This window comes from Anoplopoma fimbria, chromosome 8 (assembly GCF_027596085.1).
Source record: "Anoplopoma fimbria isolate UVic2021 breed Golden Eagle Sablefish chromosome 8, Afim_UVic_2022, whole genome shotgun sequence".
NCBI classification, from domain to species: domain Eukaryota; kingdom Metazoa; phylum Chordata; class Actinopteri; order Perciformes; family Anoplopomatidae; genus Anoplopoma; species Anoplopoma fimbria.
Genome location: NC_072456.1, coordinates 13,262,470 through 13,286,617, shown reverse-complemented (window position 1 = coordinate 13,286,617; position 24,148 = coordinate 13,262,470). Strand labels below are relative to the sequence as shown.

Sequence of the window (24,148 nt, the reverse complement as noted above, 5' to 3'; positions counted from 1 at the left end):
CTGCAGTTCAGGTAATCTAGCTCTAAGGGGAGATTTCTATTTTTTATTCATGTCTTTTTCCAGTTTGTGAACAGTAACATAATAAGCATTGATTAAAATCAATAAACATTTGTATTATTACAATTTGTGGAGTGATTAGACCATTACTATTTTAGTTTTCAATCATTTAAATCAGTTTGATGTCTGTTTTAAAATGCAGAAGAATAATCTTGCCTCAAAAAAAGATAAAAAAATTAACAAAGTATTGCCTGACACTACTGCACATATATAATTATTAATATATTGGCAAATAATTACTTGTGGGATAAGATCAGTCTCAATATTAATGAATGCACGCAGAATCTATATAAATAGAAATACATCTCATAGCAGACAAAAATAGTTATTATAAATAAATGTAAACAAAATCTACATATAGAAATAAGATTCAGATACAGTATATGTTTTTGGTGCACAGACACATATTTTGCATAAATGTAATATAAAGCCTTGTGTAAACTTTTTCCAACAGGGAATTATCTTGAGCCAATATATACTCCTCCATTTTCAACCAATCACATGATATTCAGGTAGAGAACATGGTGGAAAGAGAAAGGAGGAAACTAGTCAGACAGCACCCCAGCTAAGTGTTGAAAAAATCAAACATGGGCAGACAAGTCTGCATGATCCCCAAGAGAATCCAAACAAAGGGATAAAATGACTAGATGTAGGTTACATCCACAATGTTACTATTTGACTTTAGCTAGGCTTAGTTGGCAAGTAAATTTAGCCAACTTACTAACGCCCACTTAATGTTTAACATTAGTGTAGCTATATGTTTCACTGCCAGATGATGGTCTTTCCTTCAACATCGTGGATGTAACCTTTAATCCAGTTGCTCTATTGCTTTGTTTGGATTGTTTTGGGAATCCTCACAGGCTTGTCTTCAATGTCATAATGAGAGACTATTCAACTTCAGTGAAGTGTAATATGCCTTTAGGGTTTGAATCAGTGCGTTTCATACAATGTGATTGTGAACTGGAGTACAAGATAGTCTGCCATGCAGAAGGACGGCTCTTTAATTGTCATGGAGAGCAGATATCCTTTAGCATTTGTGCTGGTTAATTTGGTCATTCAAGAGAAACAGTGTTATGGAAAAAGGAGAGATGGGTCAGAATGGAAGGAAAGCTAAAAATACAGACGGACAAAGTGAAGACGGAAAAAAAAGTTAATGTAGACAGTGCTGCTGTCATTGTGAAAGGAGCTAGTCAATGGAGATCACTCAGCACAGTGCTCTTTACCTTTGGAGGTGGACACTGATGAAAAACACGACCAGAAGGCCACCTTTAATAATTCATTCTGCTCCGAAATAAAGCCAGCGGGGCCACTTGGAGACAAAGGTGGAGGCTGATTCACCTTTCACTGCTTCCCAGCACCCCACCCTTCTCCAGCCGTGGGCTCCTGCTGAATGCAGTCTCAACAGCAATGTGTTGGCATAAGCAGGGAGTTTCAACATGATCAACAGAAACTTACAGTACGGAGAGTAGGAACGTAGGAGCTTCACCATCTTGTCCAAGGAAATTTTACCAGATTATGGAAAGTAATTCAGTGAGTGAAGTTTATATATGCAGCACCTTTAAAGAGCAAGTATCACATAATGCTCACTCAATAAAACAAAACAAATGACCAACTTCAAACACATAACAGAACTTGGTGGTTATGTAAGCGCTTGTAGTCTGTATTGAAAGCCCTCATCAGTGTCTGTACAAGACCTGCACAGGCTCCTGGATTGAAGACAAATAGTTGCCTTTTATGTCATATCATGAGTGATTGTTCAATGATCGAAATGACCAGCGGATGTATACAGTCACAACAATGCTTACTTTTATGGAGACACTAGTGGGACATTTGCCAAATTGTGTCTGAAGCCTCTCCAGTATTAATCAGAGGTCTAAATTCCTTTAAGGCACACGTAAAAACGCCGGTCCAAAGCTGGTGGAAGAAGCTTGTAAACTCACTACATTGCCTTGCTGTGGTCAGACTAAAATGATAAAATGCAAAGTACAAATACACAAATATTCTTCACATCTTGGTAGGGAGATGCAGACCTGCAGTGCCTTTAAATCTTCTTCTTGTGTTTTGGTCAGTATTACCGTATTCCTGACATATTCTGGGGTACTGAAAATATAGATACAAGTATTGTCAACGCGGCTGAGGTCTAACGTACTATGATCAATTCCACAAAGTCATGTCATTGTAATGCGTTATGCCTCTTTTGCTATTACACATGGAATGTTAACCTGCATTCAACCAAAGCCTAATAGAACGGGATTGGTCACTACTACTTGGACTAAAAATGCAAACGGAAACGCTTCTGATGACGAAATCTTGACCACTTGACTACAAATTCTAAAAGTAAATGTAGACTCTGTTTATAGAGATGAGAATGTAGGTGCTTTGTTTACGCTTTGTTAAAAAAATGTTTGTGAGGTTGGTTCTCAAGGAATTTTTCAGGTTATTGAATTTGCCTGAAGGGTACAATCAAAATGTAGTGGCTTCTGCAGCTCTGATCACGGACAACGCTCTAGTCCAAGAGTCTGGGGTTCGGCGTATCGAGGGATAGGTGGATATTTGAGCAGATTAGAGCTGGTTCACTGCCTGGATACAAAAATCCACCATCAACTGACCAACACTAAACCGGCTTAGCAGGCAGAAGCCGGTATTTATATTTATCAACAATGGGCCAAGATTTTGGAAGAAGACGAATCCTACATATTTGTTCCTGGCTTACAGCATGCCTTATTCTCCTATCATTAAAAAAAAAAACGCATGGGAAATTTTGATGTCATAGGCTGACAGTATTTGCAAATTTTTTCAAATATAAAAGATAAGACCTAGCTCATAGCATGTGGAAAACAAAGTAACTTATTTCATATTACGCCAATTTATGTTGAACACCTTTAATATCTATTTCTATACACCATGATCACCTCTAGCACAATGTCACCATGTCTACTGCGAACACCGGGATTGCTGCAGTTAATGGTAAAGGGAAGCTAAAGGTCAAAGAAAGTCAGCCTGCCTACAGAAATCCCCATCTATCATCTTCATCTAACCTCAGACCACATGGCAGTGCAGACATGTCTGACTGCTCAGATTAAGAAATTTATATTCATTATTCTGTAGCCGCTATTGTCCTTGCACAATGTAGGTCAGGATGGAAGGTGCATCTCTTAGATGAGACAGAATGTAAACAAAAAGGCTTTGTGCCTTTACCTGAAATATATGTTGTCTTGTATTATGTATGTGTCACTAATGTATGTTCTGGGGTATGCAGTACTATGCTATTGATTATGCTACATGTCTCTTCTTTAAGCTTTGCTGCAAATAAATCACATTACTTATATATCCTTTGCGGACAAATCATATCTGAAATGTAGTAATGTCACAAAAGAGTGTGACTCTGCAGTGAAGAAGAGGAAGAAGCAGAGCACACTCTAGCTTTGAGGCTACAGTCAGTACGAAGACTGAGACAGAGCAGTGTTGTGACCAGAGAAGACACTGCAGGCTGGATCTCCTTAATCCGAGCTGTCATATCAGTGTCAGCATGGCTGGGAGGCTATGCTAACACAAACACAGGGGATACACTCACTACTGTATGGCCCCGCAGTTACAGCTACAACAAACACTTTGGTTTTTTATAATCACACCTTTGGTATTGCATGGTTATTTCCATCTTAACAAGAGATTCTATGAAAAGCTTACATGCATAGATGCATGCCATAAATACTCAGAATCTATCATAAAGCCTTTCTTAAAATCAATTTTCACTTGATATTATGTTTTGATGAACTGGGTTCCTGCTATGCATATGTGAATGGGAGCTGGAGAGCTGCATTATAGGGACACACACAGAGCCAGGATGGGAGGGATGCTGTGAATAGACCTATATTGTAAGGAGGGGAGAATGAAAGCGGTGTTTCTCGGCTGTGTTGTGGCCATGCAATGCAGCTGTTCCCTACAGATGCTATGAGGCAGGATGGGCCAGTGGGGAGTATGTGTGTGTGCATGTCTTTGTGTGTGTGTGCATGTCTTTGTGTGTGAGGCTTCGATTTAGGAGATTTTCATCCATGAATGGTTGGAGACCTCAAACTAGTGGCAGGGCACACAACTAAGCCAGAGGAATTATGTTTGTGTAAGTGCAGGATTGGTGTCTGTGCATGCATGTATACTGTAATTTAAGAAAATGGTAAAAAGCTTGTATCTCTTAAATGTCAATGTTTGAAGACTAAGAAAAACAACTTAGTGTTAAGCTTCGATTCACATTGCATCCTTTTTCGTCTGCACTTATGGATTCCTGAGGTCCGTGAAGTCTGTAAGAGGTGCAAGCATCAAAATCACCAAAGTTCAAGTTTTGTCCTTCAACAGCAATATGCATGTGAATGTATATACAGCACATGTTCACCTCCAGTGTACATAATTTAATAACAAAAAGTAATCCCTATAACAAAAGCAATATATAACTATTTTCCTCTAATTTCATAAAAAAGCAAATGCCTCTGAAAACAGCTTTCACTGGTGCAGTGGCATAAAAACTTGGTTTTGTGTACTGTCATTAGTTGAGACAGTGTGATTTTCAGTGACTATAATGGAGAAAAAATCACTTTGCATATAATGTTAAGAACGGTCCCTGTGAGTAATAATATGCTCCACACCCTCATACTCAACCCCAAACACCTCTACAGCTCACTAAACTAGAGCTGCATGGTTTTTATTCAAAACTGTAATTATTACTTGCAAGTGTACACTTACTGTACAATAGTGACTACAGTGGTTGCAGGTAGGTTAAAAGAGAGTGTATTCATAAGTAGCTGGCCACCTACCTTTTTTACTATTATCCAAATATCAAGTACTTAATGAACTTAGGCAGAGGTTAAAAGACAAAGATGAAACATGAGACACAGAATTGTCATGGAGACAACTTCAAGCAGAGAGAAGTCCATAGACCCTTGCAGTTACCATGGCAGCCTATCTTATGTACATTGTACTCCATGTGTCTGTATGTGGGTTATCAGGCGTGGGTGTAGTTAGTTATTCCAGCCTGGTTGCATGGCTGATGCTACCTTTGATTGTACACCGACGTTAAATGTCATCGCTAAGCTGGCGCCTGGCCTCAATATGTTTCAACATCAAAATGCAAAGCACCTCACAGCCCTGGTCTAATTTGCTCTTCGATTTCATTACATGCTGTGTAAAGAATTAAACTGAGATGGTTCTAGTCACAGGTGGGAATTTCAGCTAAGTTCAGGGAGGAAATGGAAAAAGATAGATACATAAAATCTTTACAGCTAAAATATGTTCACCTTTTTAAAACTTTAACTATAGACGTATCTCTGTAGCTCACATGAGCATTTCTCTATCAAAAGTAATCCTACCGCTGTCAAAATGTGTCCAGATAAGTAATAAGATAAAGGACAGAGGTTGGGGCTTTTAAAAAGACACAACACAGTACCCAAAAAAAGAACTGTGATGGACCAATACTTATATGTAGGTTTGGTATCTATAAACTCTTTTGAAATTGAACCATAATAAATAAAATCAAGGATTTATGGAGAAACATGCTTTTCAATTCCATCTTCCAATTCTTAAAAGCGACATTTAACCATGTGCATCTGCATCTAAATGACCATAAACATATCCATCGATCTGAATGGCGCTCTGGAAGAATTTGAATCAGTATTTATACAATCAATATAAAAGCCAGTGCTTATTAGAAAATTGCAAGATTCGACTTTAAACAATCTACTTGTATGACCCTCCGTTTCATAGACTATAAGGCTCCTCGGGGCCTGCTTTGTGGAAACTGCTGTTCTAGGCCTCTGATGACGGCCATCGAACCTGTGGAGAGATGTTGACCTCTTATAACACACGGGCTGTGCTGTGTGTGAGATTGGTCTTTGGAAAGCCAGGCCTGGAAATAGCTGGCTGAGCTTTTTTGAGCTGCTGTTTCAAGTGAGGCAGCACACCTTGGGCTTGTTCGGCTCCAGGGAGATGAAAAGGTTGTTCAAATGTCACCAGCGGCCCCCCAACCCTGACCCCGAACACAGTGCTGCACCAGCCGAGAAATAAGTTATTTGTGAATGTCTCAGATGCCCTGAGGCCATAGTGTGTGTGACAGAGTGTGTATTTGTGAGTCTGTGTGTGATGACTGTAAATGAGAGCAGTACAACACTGAACATGACACTTGCTATCTATGATATCAAGCTAGTCGGCCACGCGCTGTTAAATGCTTAGTGAGTTAGTCTAACCCAGTGGTTCTCACCTTTGGAACAAACTCCTCAAGAGCTGACAAGATCAATTTGGAGGCTCACAATGTGATTAAGGAGTCCTTTTTGACCTAACAGTCTCCACAGATACGGAATTAAATAAACTAATAAAGTAATTCACCATCTTCTATGCTGCACATTATGAGTAGGCATTACCTCACCTTACGGTATCAACATGTAAAAAATAACATCCATTTAGTCTAAATCCAAATGAGTGTGAGTCTAAATTCAACTGTAAAGTATCATTTGGTTGCTAGATTAGTATAAGTGACAGTTAACTCATGCCATTCTATGTAAATCAGATTAAACTACCTAACCATTATTACTGCGAGGCTGTAGGTCCGTGTCCACATCTCTGCATCTATAATGACTACATTTGTATGTAATGAAATTAGTAATATGAATGTTTGGCTCTTGCTTCGAGTTGTTTACATGAAGCTTAATTTTTATCAAGGACATGAAATATCTTTATCTGTCCAGACATTGATATCCTCAAGTCCTCCCAGTTTGTTGAACATTAAAATCATGTACCATGGGGTGATCTGAATCACATACATATAGGAATTGTACTAAAACGCAAAAAAAGCGATTTCATAGTATATGATGCCTTTGTTTCTTTTCCTTTCTATATAAAGAATGTTTTTCTGCTGTGTCACAACCATGAGCATGCTAATATAAATTATATCAGAGAAGAAGTGCATAGGATTCATCCCTAAGAAGGAAATATAGAAGGCTGAAGGACATTTCATTCAGGGTGTCTGATACAGTAGTTTCATTCAGATAACCCCTGATTTTTTAAGACTTTTCCAATGAGCGAGGGAGCAGCCACAATAAAAAGTAGTTTTATTCAAATAATGAAAAACAAATAAACACACGTTCTGACTTTTTTACCTTTCTGGGTACAGAATGTGCAAAATGTAGCTAATTTTTCATCGGAAAAACAATGCACCATATTAAACTGATGATCCTTGGATATTGCATTTTTTTTAAGCATCTACAACTATAAAATCACAAATACAATTTGTTAAATCACCAAGTTAAATAAAAGAAAGAAATCTGTTTAGGTGATGTAGGTTTAGGACTAGAAACTACACATGGTTTAACACCCATCCGCTGTGAGTCACTAAAGCAACACCTGAACAGCGCTGATTTATGATACCGATACCGCTTCCATAAGGACGACAGTCCAATTACTAAAAATTCAATCAGCATTAACGTCGTCACTGAGCCTGGACAACAGACATTAATAAGCTCCACATAGCCCTCACCGTTGCTGTCATTTGCCTCTCCTCCCTCTTTCCCTCCCTCCCCCATCTTCCCCCAGTTCCATTCATTTGGTGCAGCTATTAATAGCACGGCCACCCGCCTATCAATACCATCACTACTCCAGCAAGACAGAGGATGTGGGCATGGCTCAGCCAATAGAATGAGAATAAATGCACTGAACTACAGAAGCTTGGTCTTATGTAAGGAGAGAGAAGGAGAGAGAAGGAGAGAGAAGGAGAGAGAAGGAAAGAGAAGGAAAGAGAAGGAAAGAGAAGGAAAGAGAAGGAAAGAGAAGGAGAGGTGGGGGTGGGGGCAGAAGGACGGAGTGAGCCAGGCAGAGAAATGTGACATAGAGCAAAAGAAAAACGGTTCCAATTTAACAGATAAAGATGGTGACAGAAACTGAAAGACTGTTTTTCACCTACTGAGGAAGTTTCTCTTTTGTCTTTCTCAACTTAAGATATGTGACTCAGGAAAGATAGAAATCTGCCAGCACACTTGACGTTTACAGACATTCCTTTTCTCCAATTCTCCCCCAGTGACTACAACCTCATATTTATGGGTCCACATTCCTCCCTCTCCCCATTTGTCTTCTTTCCATCTACCCCCTCTCTTTCTCTCTACTTATTGATCGAGGCAGGTAGTTTCACTGTGCGTCAAAGAGAGAGACTATTGCATTATCCATAAAAGCACAGATCTCTGTCTGCTTTGCGTGTTTATATCACCTCCTCCTACTGCTGCTGTCTGGTCCAGTGGGGCTTTGTCACTCTATCTACTGGTTTACAAACAGCTCGCTAGAAATCCAAAGATAGGTCACAGACCTGGTTTGCACAACTGCTGGATCACATTTTTGTAAAAATTGTTTTACTTGGAATGATAACCATAGAAAACGAGTATAGCAAAGCCAGCTTTAGTTGAAAAAAGATCAATACAAATTGCAAGAAACTTAGGCACTAAAAGTATATTCGTGAAATCATCAATAGATCAAGCAAAGTAATATTTACTGGATTACACAATGACTGATTATTATCTTTATCTTAATGATGCAATCCCTTGTGTTACCAAGGTAGCTCTAAAAAGCTAAATTTCAAAAATTCTTAGTCTCATGCAGTGCAACTCATAATTAACAGCAAACTAATACTTCATGTTAAACCTGACATTATTTACTCGACAATTTGTGACAACAAAAGGTCATAACAATTTTTAGTTTGCTCCCCAGTTACAATTCAATATAAATGTCAATGGAAAAAATCTTTCCATCTTTGCTCTCTCGCCATTGAAGCGTTGACCTTTAATCTTTAACCCTAACTATGACCTCCCAGCTACTGGTTAACAATCATTTATTTGCAAAGACAATTTGGGTTTGTGTCACCTCTTTCAGAGGACATGTTTACCGTTACTTTGCTTTAGCCATGCACAATAAAAAAAAGGAATTCTGGAGAATAACAAAAAGTGAAAAAGATTTGTAAGTTGCAGACTCTCCATAGGTTCATGGCATGTAGCAATTATAATGCAGGATAACAGTTGCCAAAACTCACTGGACCAGAACTTATAGGTAACAATGACCCTTTGTGATCAATTGGTCCTGATCATATGAAACAAAACGAAAAGACTGTTCACTGAAAGCGACCTTAGTCAGCAGATCCAAATCCAATTTTTAGGCGCAGTCGATGCACCAAAGTTTGATGCGCACCTTAAATACAACCGACCAAAAGTCAAGTTGCATCAAGTAAGGTTATACGTGAACACAGCCTGAAGAGCACCAAACTGTTAAATACTAAAGTCACGCTAATGACAAAACGGATGAAGTTCAGATGAACAGCTGTGCCGTCGATGATGTTGGTACTCTCAGACATACTCCAATACACACAATAAGTAAGTATAATGCCCTCTTTATTTCCATCATAGTGACATGATATCATAACCATTCACACCACTTATCTGGTTTCCACCAAACACAACCAAGACCTGAACTCCTACTACCTCTGAGAACCAATGGACTGTTAACTACTGTATGGTGTAGGATACTAAAGATTCATATCTCCAAAGTCCAAAAAGTTAATCTAATGGAATGTAAGCAAAGTACCTCTGTGAACACCGTTTTCAATATTTGAAGTTAACCTAGAGACAAAAATACAGCACAGAAGAAGACACAACTACACACATCAACCTCTTAAGTAAAAGTAACTCCTGACCTGTCAGTAGTAGGTATTTTTTGAGCTAATGTTGAGACATGAAATCCAATGAAAACCAATAACAACCTGTTGGCGTGTTAGCCCTCAAATCAGTTTATGATTTTAAAAAAAGTTTGGAAATGGAAGTTGTGCGTTTGATCAGTCGGCAAACATCCCGAAAGTGTTTTGTATCATCTCACATACTTTGACCAAAAAACGAAAGAAAAGCAATTGTCCCTCCTTGGTGAGTGTGGGTTTGTGTGTATGTGTGTTTACCTTGGTGATGAGGATGCGGTAGTGCTCAAGCAGGTCGTGGTTGTCGTGGCAACCAGCCAGCAGCTGCCAGACTTCAGCTCTGAGTGGCTCGGGAATGCCGCTGCGAACCAACGAGGGCAAACCCTTCGGTCGAGTGGACAGGTTCCCATGCCTGATACACAACACGCAGAGGTAATCCATTATTTCATAATCTCACTTAATTCAATTCAGCCTCTTTAAATATTAATGTGAAGTGTACCTTGACAGATTTGATCATTCTTTTTTTGGAGCACTGGCACCAATCAAGTCAATCAAGTGCAGAAGTTTTCATGTTGCACTAACATGAATAACTACTTTGTCTTTAAAACAAAGTAGTTATTCAGTATAGTATAATAAGACCAGAATGCATTAAAGTTTTTTCCTCTCACTTCTCAGACCAGGTAGGGATGACTGAACTTCCACTTAATTATTCATACTGGTACACACATTTACGATAAAAGCAGCAAAGTTCATCCACAGACTCCTGCTGTGGTTTTACTTCATGTATACTAAATCAGCTCTGGGTTCAGTGCCGCTCTCAAGCTACCTAAAATTGCGTTATTAACTTCAGTATTGAGTACAGTAATCTGTTAAGTGGATGTTGATGCATTATTTACTACAGTTTTAATCACAGTACCACCTAACTCATTAAACATCATATTGAATACTGCATATTAGTGTAACTACTACACTGACTACAGTACCAAATACAATACTGTAGTGTAATAGAGAAGAGTATTCAGCGCAGTGCTGCCATGCTGTAAGAGTTCTCCCACATGAGGAAATATCTTGCTTTTTTGAAACACACAGTCAGCTCTTTTTAATGATGCTTGAAATCTCATCAAAATGCATTTATCGAGGCCATATGAAAGCATTTCCCTGACAAACTACTTTATTTCATTGTGCTGATGCTACGGCAAGACAACAGGCTGTGGAATCAAATGAAAAGCCAGAAACATCCTTCATTCACTTAATTATGCCACACCTAAAGCTGTATGTATCAACACTGGTGGTTTTAAAAAGCACAAAGAGTTAGAATAATGACAGTATGTGTTATAGAAGTTAACTTACTTTGCTATGGCAACGGCGGCGCATGTACATGCTGCGCTCGGTAGCTCCCATGAACATTTTTTTTTTTCATGCCACATTTTTGTCTTGATATGTTTGTGTTTTGGTGTTTATCACTAATATATATATATATATAATAATATATATATATTATATGACAGAGGGCCCGGTCGCAGAAAAATAAGATGGATGAAAGCAGCGGTGACTGTTTAGCCCACATCTTTACAGAGACCTGGCTCCATTGTTCATCCCGGATCAAGCTGCACTTGACGTGCGGACAACAGGACAGAGTGCAGGACTCCGGTGGGACAAGAGGAGGTGGACTCTGTGTTTACATCATGATGCTTGGTGCTCAAACACAGTCAAAGTTGATGGACAATGATTTCCTCATGTTGAATTTTTAATCTGAAGATATCGGCCATATCATCTGACCAGAGAATTGTTTTTGTTGCTGGCGTTTACATTCCTTATGATGCAAATTCTAAATATGCACTACAGGAATGTACTACTGTTGTTGTTTTGTTTGCCATGTGTTTGTTGTGTTACAAACGGGCTACACCTGAATTTCGTCGTGCATCCTTGAGTTGCCTAATGACAATAAATTATCCTTTGATCCTTAATTAATGTCAGCATATGAGGGGAACTATTTTCCACAGAGGGGTGATAAAACACTTAAAGGACCCAAGCCCTGTCCAGTAAATCGCAGTGTGTGTGTGTGTGTGTGTGTGTGTGTGTGTGTGTGTGTGTGTGTGTGTGTGTATGTATGTATGTATGTATATATATATATATATATATATATATATATATATATATATACACACCTTTCAGCATTTATGTGTCATGTCACAGTACTTTTGCACAATATGAAGACATATTCATGTTTACAAATTTGCATTTATGACCCCAATGGTCTATTTACACTTGGTTACGTTCTGATGTTAGTTTAGACTTGTTAAAGCACTTTCCTCTGCTGTATTCTGTTAGGAGTTGCTGCTGTGATTCCTTTACTTGCATAAATTATAGATGCTTCTTAGCATAGATCTTCTTAGGCAATGCTTATGTTAATCATGCTTTTGCTTATCTCTTAATTTAGATAAATATGCATCTGCTTGATACAATACTATATTTAACATATTTTATTATGCTTAATTTATATTATTATGATTTTTATTCTCCTTATAACAAATAACAATATTGTATCATCTCCCTAACTTTCTCCACCAATCAACTCTAAACTCCCTATGAGAATTTCCCATTTCTCAATTTACATTTTTCCTTTCTTTCTCTATTCCTTCCACTCTTTCTACATTTAGACCACCCAGCTGTATACAAATCCATAACTTAATTTTTTCTATGGTTATCTCATGCTCCTTCCTTCTTATCCCCTGTTTCAACCTCCCTGTCCAGCTTCCAACTGAAACATCTAAATTAGAATCACTCATTTTCCAAATTTCTCAGACTTCCTTGTCTGTTTTTAACCCTTACCATCTGGTGAGGATTCCTCCCCAGGACTCCAAGATTTTCTCAGGACAGTCTTTGGAAACGTCTCCTGTCCCACTGGAGATTTCACTGTCGCTATCTGCGGGAAACACAAACACACACAGATATTTAAAATACATTTAGAGCACAAATGGATCATTCCTGGTATCTGCAACCTCTGTCCACATCAAAACACTGCTAAGACCATCAAAACATGACCTTTAACATAGTCTTCAAAAATGTAGACAACAGGACACATCAGGGTCCCAAGCATATTAACCTCATGAAGGAGAATCTTTAAGAGTAGAGGCTATGTGAGCGCCAGCAGTCTGCAGATTAGATATGAACATCTCTAAATCTTCTTTATGTACGTCAGGGCACTCTGAACTGTATTGCACATTTTAAAACATGTTCATATTGATGCCTCACACACAAATGGAGAAAGGAGTAGCAGCGCCTACACTTTCCATTATTGCTGTTCTTCTGTCTTGTGGTTCGTGGAGCAGACAAGAGGCAATCAGAACAGCGAACCACTTCTGTTTAGATGCAGAAGCACTAATTGACCGTCTGGCTTACTCTGCTGCTGGAGTGATGAACTTATACCCACACATATCCACACACGCAGACTCACACAGTAGTTCCAGCACATAGTGCACAGTAAGAATAAGACCGAGATGTGAAAAAACACAATGCTGGCAATGAACTTCTCAGGGTATAGCCTTGGGTTTCACAGATATCTCACAATAAATCCAAACAGCTGCAGCCCCTCAAAAGGTTTTAACGCCATCATTCACCCCCACTGAAGCCTTTACTTAGGGCTTGGCATTAAATAATGAGTTAAGACATTTTCTTCTGGAACATGCCGCCGCTGTGCTCAATGCACTGCTGCTCCTATACCTTACAGCCTCAGCAGGAGCTTTTCAGGTCTTTATAAATGCTTGATGAGCCCTTTCAAATGGTTCAGGCCGAGCACAAAGCTGCTGCCTCTGTTCTCAGATTGGCTGAGGCCACATGGTGAGGAAGCGTGAGTCCAATGCCACTGCCAACTTACCAGGTGATGAAAGAAACTGTGAAGACGAGGGCCATTACGGTTACCTTTTAATCTGGAGAAGGGCTGTGCGTTCACTCTAGGATTACTCTCAAATAGGATCTCTGTGATGTTGAAGCCACTAGTGGATTGGTTTTGTCTACATTCAAGTGAGCAGCAATTCCCTACTAGTGCCATGAAGATGTCCTACTTTAATATTTTACTCTATTTTTATGTATTTTTAATTTCATCCTTTCATTTGGAAACAATGTCCTTTACTTTGTCTTATACTATATATAGTATATATATATATATATATATTTTTAACCTTGCCTAATTGACAGTGTACTGAATCAAACAAGTTTTATGTATGTATGGATGTGTCTTTTTAATGTTTGGTATTTTTTCTCCTTTTTTGTTATTGTTTGTTTTGTCCCAATATTGAGGGGAGGTCCGTTGCATAAGCCTGTGGCTTCTTGACTTCTCCTGTTTCATTTCTTTTCGTTTTTCCATTATCAGTATCATATGAAGTCTTATGTATGTGCAAATAAAAAAAATGGATATATGCATGTGTTTGGGGCAACAACAAAAAAACAAACAATGCGCAACAATCACAAAGCCTACTGTGAAAGGAAAAGAAAAGAAAACCCCAACAAAAGATATGCTAGTTTCAGGCCTGTTTTCCATATTACAGCGGTGGCATCTACACTAGGAGTGTATTCATTTCTGTACACAATGAAGATGACCTCCAGCTTCACGGCCCTGAGCGCCTGCAATTTTCAGCTCTGGGGGAGGAGGGGGGTGTTATAGAAAAAGCCCACTGAAAGGCTCCTACAGTGCCAGTTGAAAGCCGTCAGCTCCAGCCTTGGTGGCTGACTCGTGACTTTGGCCGACAATTTTTGCATCCCACTCTGTTAACACCTTTTGGTGCTTCAAGATAAAAAAAAGTCAAAAGAGTGTTTAAAGTGGCAAAGAAGAGAGAAAAGCCACACAATAATACATTTTGTTCCCTCAAAATAAGCGCATATATGCCGATTTATTTATTTTTTTAAACATGGGCAAAAAGCCGCTTAAAACAGTCAACACATTCCTTTCCCATTGCCACAAAATGAGTTTGCCCTTCTGTTTTTTTAAAGTAAACTGTAGAAAGCAGCATGGACGACAGTGGAACTGTTACGTTGGTTACTTCTTTTTTATTTCAGTTACTTATTTGGTGTCATTCAAACTCTGTGCTGACTTTCTTGGAACAATATTCAAGCGCTGCTTGGACGGAGACGAATGGGATTTGTGGCTGAAATGATTAAGAGTCTGTCATAGTAGTCATAGCAAAGATGCTCCTTAACAAATGTGCCGCATAACAAGCTCCGCTAATGGTTTGAAATGGTATTCACCTCCTGTCTCCTAGTTGGGCGTGGGCATGACGTGTTTGCCTCTACCACCATCTTGTTTTGAAGTGTTGTGTGGATGTATTTATATGATCTTTTGCTAACGTTAGATATTTATGCAGCTAACAGCCATATTTAGTTTTTCTATCCGGGTGTCATGTTTCCCCTAACGGCCAATCAGAGCTTGAGCCAATGAATACCTGTGACTATGGTGGAGTCATTTGTTTTCATAACCTTTGCCACTTAAGACAAAAGCCAGAAGTTACTGTGATTCAGTGGGCTTTCTGTGTAATGGAAAAAGGGATTAAGACAAACGCACAACCTCCAATGTAAGATGTTCCTGTGTTTCCCTATCATTATGGGAAACATTCCTACAGGAACGTTTAGATTAAAATTAAATATTTTCATATTCATATGGGTTGAGGTTAATATTCCACTATCGTGCTTGAATCTTCATACCAGAGCAGTGCAGGCTTTTGTATCCTGTTAAAATGTTTCCAACGTAGGTGTGACTTATTAACCTGCGTAACATCCACCAAGGCTACTTCTTTATACAGGCACAAAATAAATAACCAGTAATTTAGTAGATTTCAATGCATATTTGGATAATCAAAATAATTCAGACATTGAAATGACCTCCGCTTGGATTCTTTTAGCTGTTGTGAACAATTTTTTCCAACAATGTGAAACTTGGATGGTGAAAATCCTCTGAAATGCACAAACACACACATATACACAAAGATGCTAAATGAACACAGAAATGTGCAATTTATCCTTGTGGCCAGGCCTAATCGGCGACACCTGCATAGCTTAGCCAGTGGTCAGGTGGGAATGCCAGTCCTGTTTATATTAGTGTGCTGAAACTGGGTCATGTTTGTAAACCACTGGGGTCTAACAGCCAGTGTTGGTGCTTTATATGATATTGCTGTTATGCTTCCATATCCATCCCTCTAGCATAACTGCCATAATATTGAGGGGAAAATATCTACTCTGCTCTGGCTTATCACCTGTTTAAATTTAATGCATTCAGTTTCTTAATCAAGACACTTGCGGCGAATTGATATCACAAGCTACATGGTTTGATGATGATTCTGATTGACCTAGTTGGTGCCAAATGGTCTGTTTAAACCAAAGTAGTGGTCAAAAGCTACATTTGAGTGGGAACATTTTTACATTGTCATATGTCACATTTAAACAACATGCACTATTTGGCTAATGTTGAAGATCATTGGTCTGCTTGTATGACGAAGGCTGATCATTTCCCCCAAAAAGGTTGTGCGGGGGTTGTTTGATGGTGGTTTGACACTGCAGTGGTGTATGGCTATAAGCCAACGAGCCCTAACAGGATTGTGACAGGCTCCCCACAAAACCACTCACGCTTCACACACAAGTACACACACAAGCGTGCATAATCACACAAATAGCTATCAAAACCCCTGAGATTCTGCCAGGAGTCATTGCAGTTCTCTGTGTAACACACATGCACACAACATTGGTTGTAAAACACACAGAACACCTTTTCTCTCACACATGCAAACAAACACACACTCAGACTCATTCCCGATAATCTACAGTGTACACCATTGCTGTTATCACATGCCTAGCCACACTCACTCACTCACACAAAACAGACATAAACACATGTTGTAACACACACACAACGTACACACAACCATGCCAATGTTTATGTGCCTAAAGAAAATGAAACTTCACTGTTGATTCATGTCAGCCAACGAATAGCACACATGTGCTTCTCACAACAAAAACGAAAAACACAGAGAAGGTGTATTTTTGGCAAACCTCTATTCTAGGCTGAATATCTGAACATAAAATGTAATTTAGAACAGGCATTCATGCCACTTAGAAAAAAAATGCTGGATCCGTGGGATGTAAGGTAAATGCTCCCTCTGGCAAGGGGGAAAGCAATTATTTTTTCTTTTTTGTACCTGTGAAGGTTCACAGAAGTATCTGTTTTGTCTCTGATAAGTTTGGTATCTCTGATGGCTATTACATATATATACACACACACACACACAAATTTGGAGGGTAGGCATTCTGATGATATATTCTGGTATTCTAGCATCTTACCAATGATGTACAGACAGCGAAAGCCTCACTGGTTTGTCAAAGATTTTTAGAATTTGCATGATTGGTGATTATGTCAGTGGCATAGATATTATATACTGTATATGATTAACTCAACTAAGAGGGGTAGAAACCAAGCAACTGAGGAGAGAGCCAGAGAGAGAAAAAAAAAAGAGACACCCATACCTTCATCAGCCTCCTCTTCCTCAGTGGGCGAGGCCAGTCGTCCTTCATTGCTTCTCTCTGCCTCCCTCTGAAGACTCACCACCTCATACACAGCATCGCTCTGACCCACCCTCTCTGGTGCCTGCTGTGTACACACACACACACACACACACACACACAAATACGATCAGGCATTATCTTATCCTTAGGCAGGAATGAAAATCATTGATGATGCTAATATAAAGTATAAGCATTCATAGATAAATATTATATCAGATATTATTAGTTAACACAGAAACGCCTATTTTTCTGAAAAGTCATTCTATTTATTTATACTGCCAACATACTGCATGTGAGTTGCCAACAATGTACAGTAATTAAAAAACAAATTGACTCAACCAGCTAGGGTACATCAGTACCTTGTGACAATCAGATGCTACAGGGGTTTGAGAGGCGCAGTGATGAGCTTTAAACACTTTTACATATGCAGATGACTAATCCCTTCAAGCACACGAAAGCTGGGAGGAGGAGGATCATCCAGTGTGAAAATGTTCATTTGAAGCGTTAAGGACATGGCAGCCAAAGCAGCACCAGTCATGAGCTGGCAACAGAGTTCCTCCAACCAGAATACCATCGGGTCTTATTTCTCCGGGACAGACAGTAGTCGGAGAGAACACCTGCTGGTATGCTTGTGATAGTATGAGATTGGCAGTGAGGGTCAATCTCAACAAGGCAATCAGCATGACCACCCTTAGACCTGACATTGACAGACTGTCTAAATCGATCAAGCAGGTGGTCAGGCCAGAGCTCACCGTCTCATCGGATGACACCAACAAAAGAAAAATAGCCATGTATGAAGACGTAGGGGAAAAGCACAACAATCAGCAGCACAGAGCCGGCTATGCCTCAACTGAGATGGGATGCTATCGCAGGCCAGCCCCTAAATAAAACCAACATACTGGAAGTCACAAAGGTGAACAAAGAAAGCCATTTAAAACCACGGACAAACACTGTCAGCTAACAAGCTCCAACAAGCTAGTGCACCAACTACCCAATGCAAAGGGATGATGGGTAAGAGAATGTAAAATGATAGAATAATGGTACAGAATTAATCTAGAAATTGAACATAAATGATGATAAATTAAATAGGGGTGTGTTTTTTGTGGCAAAAGGTTGTTGACTTAGGTAATCATCTATGTTTGTTTCAAGATTTTTCTTTTCCCGGCTCTTATTCAGACATGAAAAGCATTTTGTGAAAACTTTGAGTTGGAACCATAGCCTCAAATAAATGAAATAAACAATTAATTAATCGTTTTCCTTTATGAGGCGGTACTGAAGAAATGAAACCCTAATGAATATTTGACTTGCATTCTACAGTAAGGAGTTCTAAGACTACTGCTTATGAAAGTTACTTATTAAAGTTTAAGCCAACACTTAGTCATATGAACTTGAAAATAAGTATAAGTATATCAATGTTCGCAACAACAGATTTGTTTTAAAGTCTAGGGTGTACAATTGCTTAATACAGCTCTAATTTATTCATTAATCCATAATAATAGAGTGAAGAAACGCACAAGAGAACAAAGACACCAGCAGACTTGACCTTGGGTGTCATAAGCTACTGATGTGTATTTCTGGTCTATTCAATTACTGTATTGCTGTTGCCTCTCCTCCACCTGGTAGAATGGATCAATGAGCCGCATTGATCTGCCCACTCGCATGGCGTCTAATGACTAACTCAAGTCAGTGATGAGAACACAAATTGGGAGAGAATATCAAGCCTGGCCTATTTTAAGAGAAAATCTGAGGAGGCTTAGGTAACACGTTGGCTTTGTTATAGCTTGGAGTGAATTTTTAACCCTATAGGGTGAATTACTCACACTGATAAAACTGTGACAGAAAGTTGGACCACAAAGGGCCCACTGTTGAAAGACATCATCATCTATTGTGGATTTCTAATAAGACAAAAAACGATTATCCAAAATTGTTTGTTCACACATAAAGAAAGAACAGCTCTCTTTGCTAAATGTTATTCTATGGGTTGAATTGAATTGATTACCATGTACCTTACAAAATATCAGAACAGTTAATGTAAGACTTTGTAACATTACTAAGCATATTTCTCTTGCACTTTTCCGCTCAATCATCATCTGAATTCTGGCTAAAGATTTTAGATTATCACCTTAAAAGCATACAAACTGGTAATTCATACTTTGTTAAAAATATATATATATATTGTGTGTTTACATATCTGCTGATCTTTTAGAAAAATCCAAAATCTTGATAATTGTTTTTTTTGACACGTACTCAACATTTTCTTCAGTGCTAGTGTCGACTCAGTTTCAACCCGGTCCTCTCTGGACTTGACTCATTCATCAACTTGGATTTGACACAGGAGAGGTGGCCAACAACGTTCTTCCCAGTTAAGCAGACACCTAATACATTTTCCAGTTAAGCAGACACAGAAAACATTCTGAGAAGTTGGCACAGATAATGACTCCCTGGTACTTACTGACAGTTTTTGGGCAAAATAAGGACTGAATATATATATTAATATAATAGGACTAGATATTTTGTGTGTGTATCACCTCTGATTACCATCTTCCACAAAAACCTCCACACAATATTATCTTTTAATTAGCTCTTAACCACAGCACCAGTCCAACACTTTTCCATTCACTGAGGAGATAACTAGAGAGGCAATCAGACCGCCGCTGTTAATTACCCACATGCCAATAATGAGACAGAGCCTCTTATTAGCTCCCTACAATCCAAAGCTTCCCCACACTCCACTGCTCTGCCAGCTCCCCACGGCCTACTAAAGGAGATCTGCTTTTTAACAGGAAAGAGGTGGCTTACAGCTTAACTGTATTTTTTTTAAGCACTTGCAGCAACTGCACAAGCTGGGTGTCCTTGTGTTGATGGGAGGTAAGTAAATCTGCTTCCTTTGCTCTCTCTCAGCACTTTTTTTAATCAGACAAGTTGTCAGGAAACTAAAAAGGGCAGAATTTCAGGATGTGTGATCATTAACAAGAGCTTCCAGGATATTGTTTATTTTGTGCTATCAACAAAACTCATCACGTCAGTGGATTGTGGTGGCTGCTATTCGGCTGCCAGACAGGAATAAAATGTTGTGTATCAACGCACCAGCTTGACAATGAGAGGCGGGCAGACAAAATCGAGGAGGCCAAAGTGGGAGATACACAGATGGAAAGAGAAAAATGGAAATCTGATGATGAGACATTTGCATGGAGTGTTTCAATTCTCTGGGGAACAGCGTTTGACTGGTCACTGACACACCACCAGGCCCGCTCTGACCTCCTCCACTCAACACCTCCTCAAAGCTTCACATCCACACTCTCCACATTTCATTGGTCTTCCTGGAGTGCTAAGGCCAAGTTGCCAAGTAAAGCTGTTGCGGGTTGTAAAGCCCTCCAAGACATATGTGATGTTGGACTACATCAATAAACTTGACTTGACGTAAATAGGCTTGTGAAAGCAATCTAGCCGACACCTTTCTGTGCCAGAGTCCTCTACTCAGACTCCCTCTGATGTTTATTTAAGTTATTACAATTAGTTTATGTTTGACTACTCTTATTACAATAAGAATAGAATAATAATAGATTGGAGAGGAGCTGCTTTATACATTGACAAATATTATCAAAGGGGTTATTTCCATAAATGTAAATCTGGTAAATCATTACCACATTCATTTTAAGGTATTAATCCCATTGTTAACGACAATTCTGCTCGCAACAAATCAAACATTTAACTGTTTTCATGATTGACCAACCAAAGTCAAGATGAAAGGTATTTCATCAGACATGCAAAAATCATAAAACTCTAAAATGACATCACAGCAGTGCTGCTCAGTGTTTTGCAATGGTCTTACTTCACCCAGAATGTTAAAGGGTTAGCTACCATAGGATAAACAGGATGACAAAAGTTGACAAATATATGAAATCTTACAGTATAAATCGGCATATTGCCCAATCCTACAACCAACCAGTAAGAAAATGTCTACAAACCAACCATGTGTTAGCGAACCAGCTAGATCCTAACTACATGTAACATATGAAAACGGGTGCAGTTCTGTGAGTGTTGTCATAGTTAGTAGAGGTACCTGTCTGAGTTTGAGGTAGAAGGTCTCACTGAAGGTCTTGCGGCTGAAGTACCAGAAACGTTCATTTGATGGATATACCCTGACCAGAGTCTCCAGCAGAAAGCGAACTGGCTCCACCACCTCGGTGACAACCAGGTCCACCGCCACCGTCATGTACACCTGCTTATCTGGAGCAAAACAGAGAGAAAAAGCAAAGCAAGGTTACTGTGGAGGTAGTACGAGAGACTCCTTTGTTTCGTTCCTTTTTTACTTGATTTCAGTCAGTCAAGCACATTTACTGCTGTCTTTAATTACATAACTAGAGTATTTTTTTCTATTCTATATAATAACTTAGAACTAGATTAACAAATTTAACAATTACTTTAGAAAAACAAAAATGCAATTGTAAGCTGAGGAAATTTCACTTTTCATCTGACTGGCCTCTACTGGGAGGCAGGATCTCCACAACATGTGTCCTGTGGGGATGCCACACCCCCTAGTGGATAACGACATAACATTAATGTCTTCAACTTGTTACTTTAGTCGAAAAAGTGTATTCTGCAAGCCGATGCCCTAGAACGTAAAGTTTATCTCATAGAACAGATGTTTTGGTTCATTAACCATTATTTCCTGATTACCAGTAAAAGAAAGTTTAGCTATTATATATAACGTGTCCTAACTTATGTACAGATTGTTAAAAGAAAGAATGAACAAGACAATCTCTGTCAAAGAACTCTATTAGCTTCATCTTTTCGTGAGTTAATCATTAATCCATTAACTGATTATTTGCTCAGCAAATCATCACCCTGACCAATGCTTCCTGATGGAAGTATGCTCGTTTCAAAACCTCCGCTTTGAAAATCACCACCAATTCAACATCCCACTGAAATGCATGATAATGTATAAAAAAACAAGTAACGTTCTATGCTACATAATTCCCTTCCAATAAAACTTAAAATTTGTCTAAAATAGTGTGTATCATGATAAGGATTTTATAAAGTATGCGTTACATCTATCAACAACTTCTGAGCACCTCTGAATTATCTACGCCAGTAAGGATGTGTGCAGATTTACAAGAGAAAGCTGTGTGTTTGTGTTTGTGTGTGTGTGTGTGTGTGTGTGTGTGTGTGTGTGTGTGTGTGTGTGTGTGTGTGTGTGTGTGTGTGTGTGTGTGTGTGTGTGTGTGTGAGTTTCAAAGTTAGTCTGGCGTTCTACTGTCAGACTCACATGAGGTAGACTGCTTTGACGGACCTGCCACCCCCCTTCAGGTCAAACTCTAACAGCCTTCAAGTCAGAAAGTTGCCAAGTGGTCTTATTTGGTAGCTGTAATGTATTTGGCGAGGTAAGCTCTCTGCCTTGATCCACTCTGTAGGATCCGATCTGAACACATCTAAGTGCTTCCCTTTTAAAAGACAATAAAATGATGTTCTTTCTCAAGTATATAATGATCAATTTGTTCAACTCCAACATGTTAATCTGAGCGGGTTGGGATTTATGAACATACATTTGTATATTGTTTAAAACTTAAACCAAAAACCAAACGTGTTTCAATATCATTTGTGTACCTAATTTCGTGAATATTACATTTTGTAAACTTTTTCAATTCACGATTTATATGTCAATATTCAGAAAACAGATATGACCAGGTATTTCATCAACTGAGTATATCATTATTATATAATATATTGTTTGTGTGTGCAACAGAATAACCCTGCAGGCCTATGTTATCAAGTTGTGTTATTAGGAGCCTCATCGTGCAAAACAAAGAGACAATAAAAAGAGGAAAATGTATTATGCTCAAAGACCTGCATAGCTATAAGCCAGACAGAACTGCGACAGGAATTGCATGAGAATAATTTCCTCAAAATGCCGCTTTTATTTCTATTCCTCACTTGATTGAGTATCCACAGCTCTGTTGGCTCTGCTGCCTGACACAATTCACGCTTCAATGTGCAAAAACGTTCCAGGCTTTGACAAGTTATGGGTCACAAGGCCAGGTACAAGGCTGTATGTTATGTTAGAGAATGGATGAAGGCAATTATCACATCCAGGCTCCAATGCAAGCGCTGCAGAATTCTCAGATGTGACCTTGAGCTTTGTGCAGTCCCACATCATTTATGTGACAATAATGTATGGAAATAATTTAGACCTCATATGTGTTTGTGAACAGCCAGTCAGCAAAAACTGATGGGTTCGGCTCGAGACAGATAATAAATGCAGCAAAACTTTTAATGAATTAATCACTCAAAAAAAAGCCAACAAATTGCTGCTATGTGCAAAAGAATTATTAAAGAAAGGAACTGTACATCAGGAATGAAACATTTTACCAACATGCCTTTATGCATAGTTGTTAGTTACTTTTGAAGTATTAAAGTTACTTTTGAGTCAAACGTTTGTTAGCTTTGCTCAGTGACACATGACTGCAACTTTAAATATTTCACAGCTTCTCTGGATATAAATTAAATTTGAATCCGTGTGAGATAACATTCAGGGGGACAGGAACTCTCCTCACCTTTAGGTGTGTCTTCATTCAGCAGCTGGAAGGCCGCCATGTTGGGGTTCCATGTTCCAGTGATCACATAGGCCTTCCCATCAGAGCTCTTCCCCATCGACTCCTGTGTAGGTATTAATGCATGGATGATGTACTAGGGTTTTGTAAAATGATTAATGTTAAATATCAATACAGGTAGATGTAACATTGTGAACAGGCACCCAAGATCAGTTTCACAAATATAAACTTGGACATAGAAAAATGCAGGTTAAAGAAATACTTCACACTTAAAACTTTGATGCATGAA

At 38.9% G+C, this 24,148-nt stretch overlaps 1 protein-coding gene across 2 annotated transcripts in view; it reads right to left on the bottom strand.

Annotated features, from left to right (window-relative positions):
• Positions 1-24,148, bottom strand: part of rabgap1l (RAB GTPase activating protein 1-like) — a 103,885-nt gene that overhangs the window by 65,031 nt on the left and 14,706 nt on the right. Inside the window, exons 9-13 of one of the 2 annotated variants that reach the window (XM_054603533.1) lie at positions 23,863-23,965; positions 21,372-21,538; positions 17,270-17,393; positions 12,593-12,686; positions 10,022-10,172 (exon numbers count right to left, since the gene is read on the bottom strand). In XM_054603533.1, coding sequence (XP_054459508.1) covers positions 10,022-10,172; positions 12,593-12,686; positions 17,270-17,393; positions 21,372-21,538; positions 23,863-23,965 — 639 coding nt within the window. The remainder of the gene's footprint in view (positions 1-10,021; positions 10,173-12,592; positions 12,687-17,269; positions 17,394-21,371; positions 21,539-23,862; positions 23,966-24,148) is intronic. The other variant, XM_054603534.1, reaches the window with a different exon arrangement.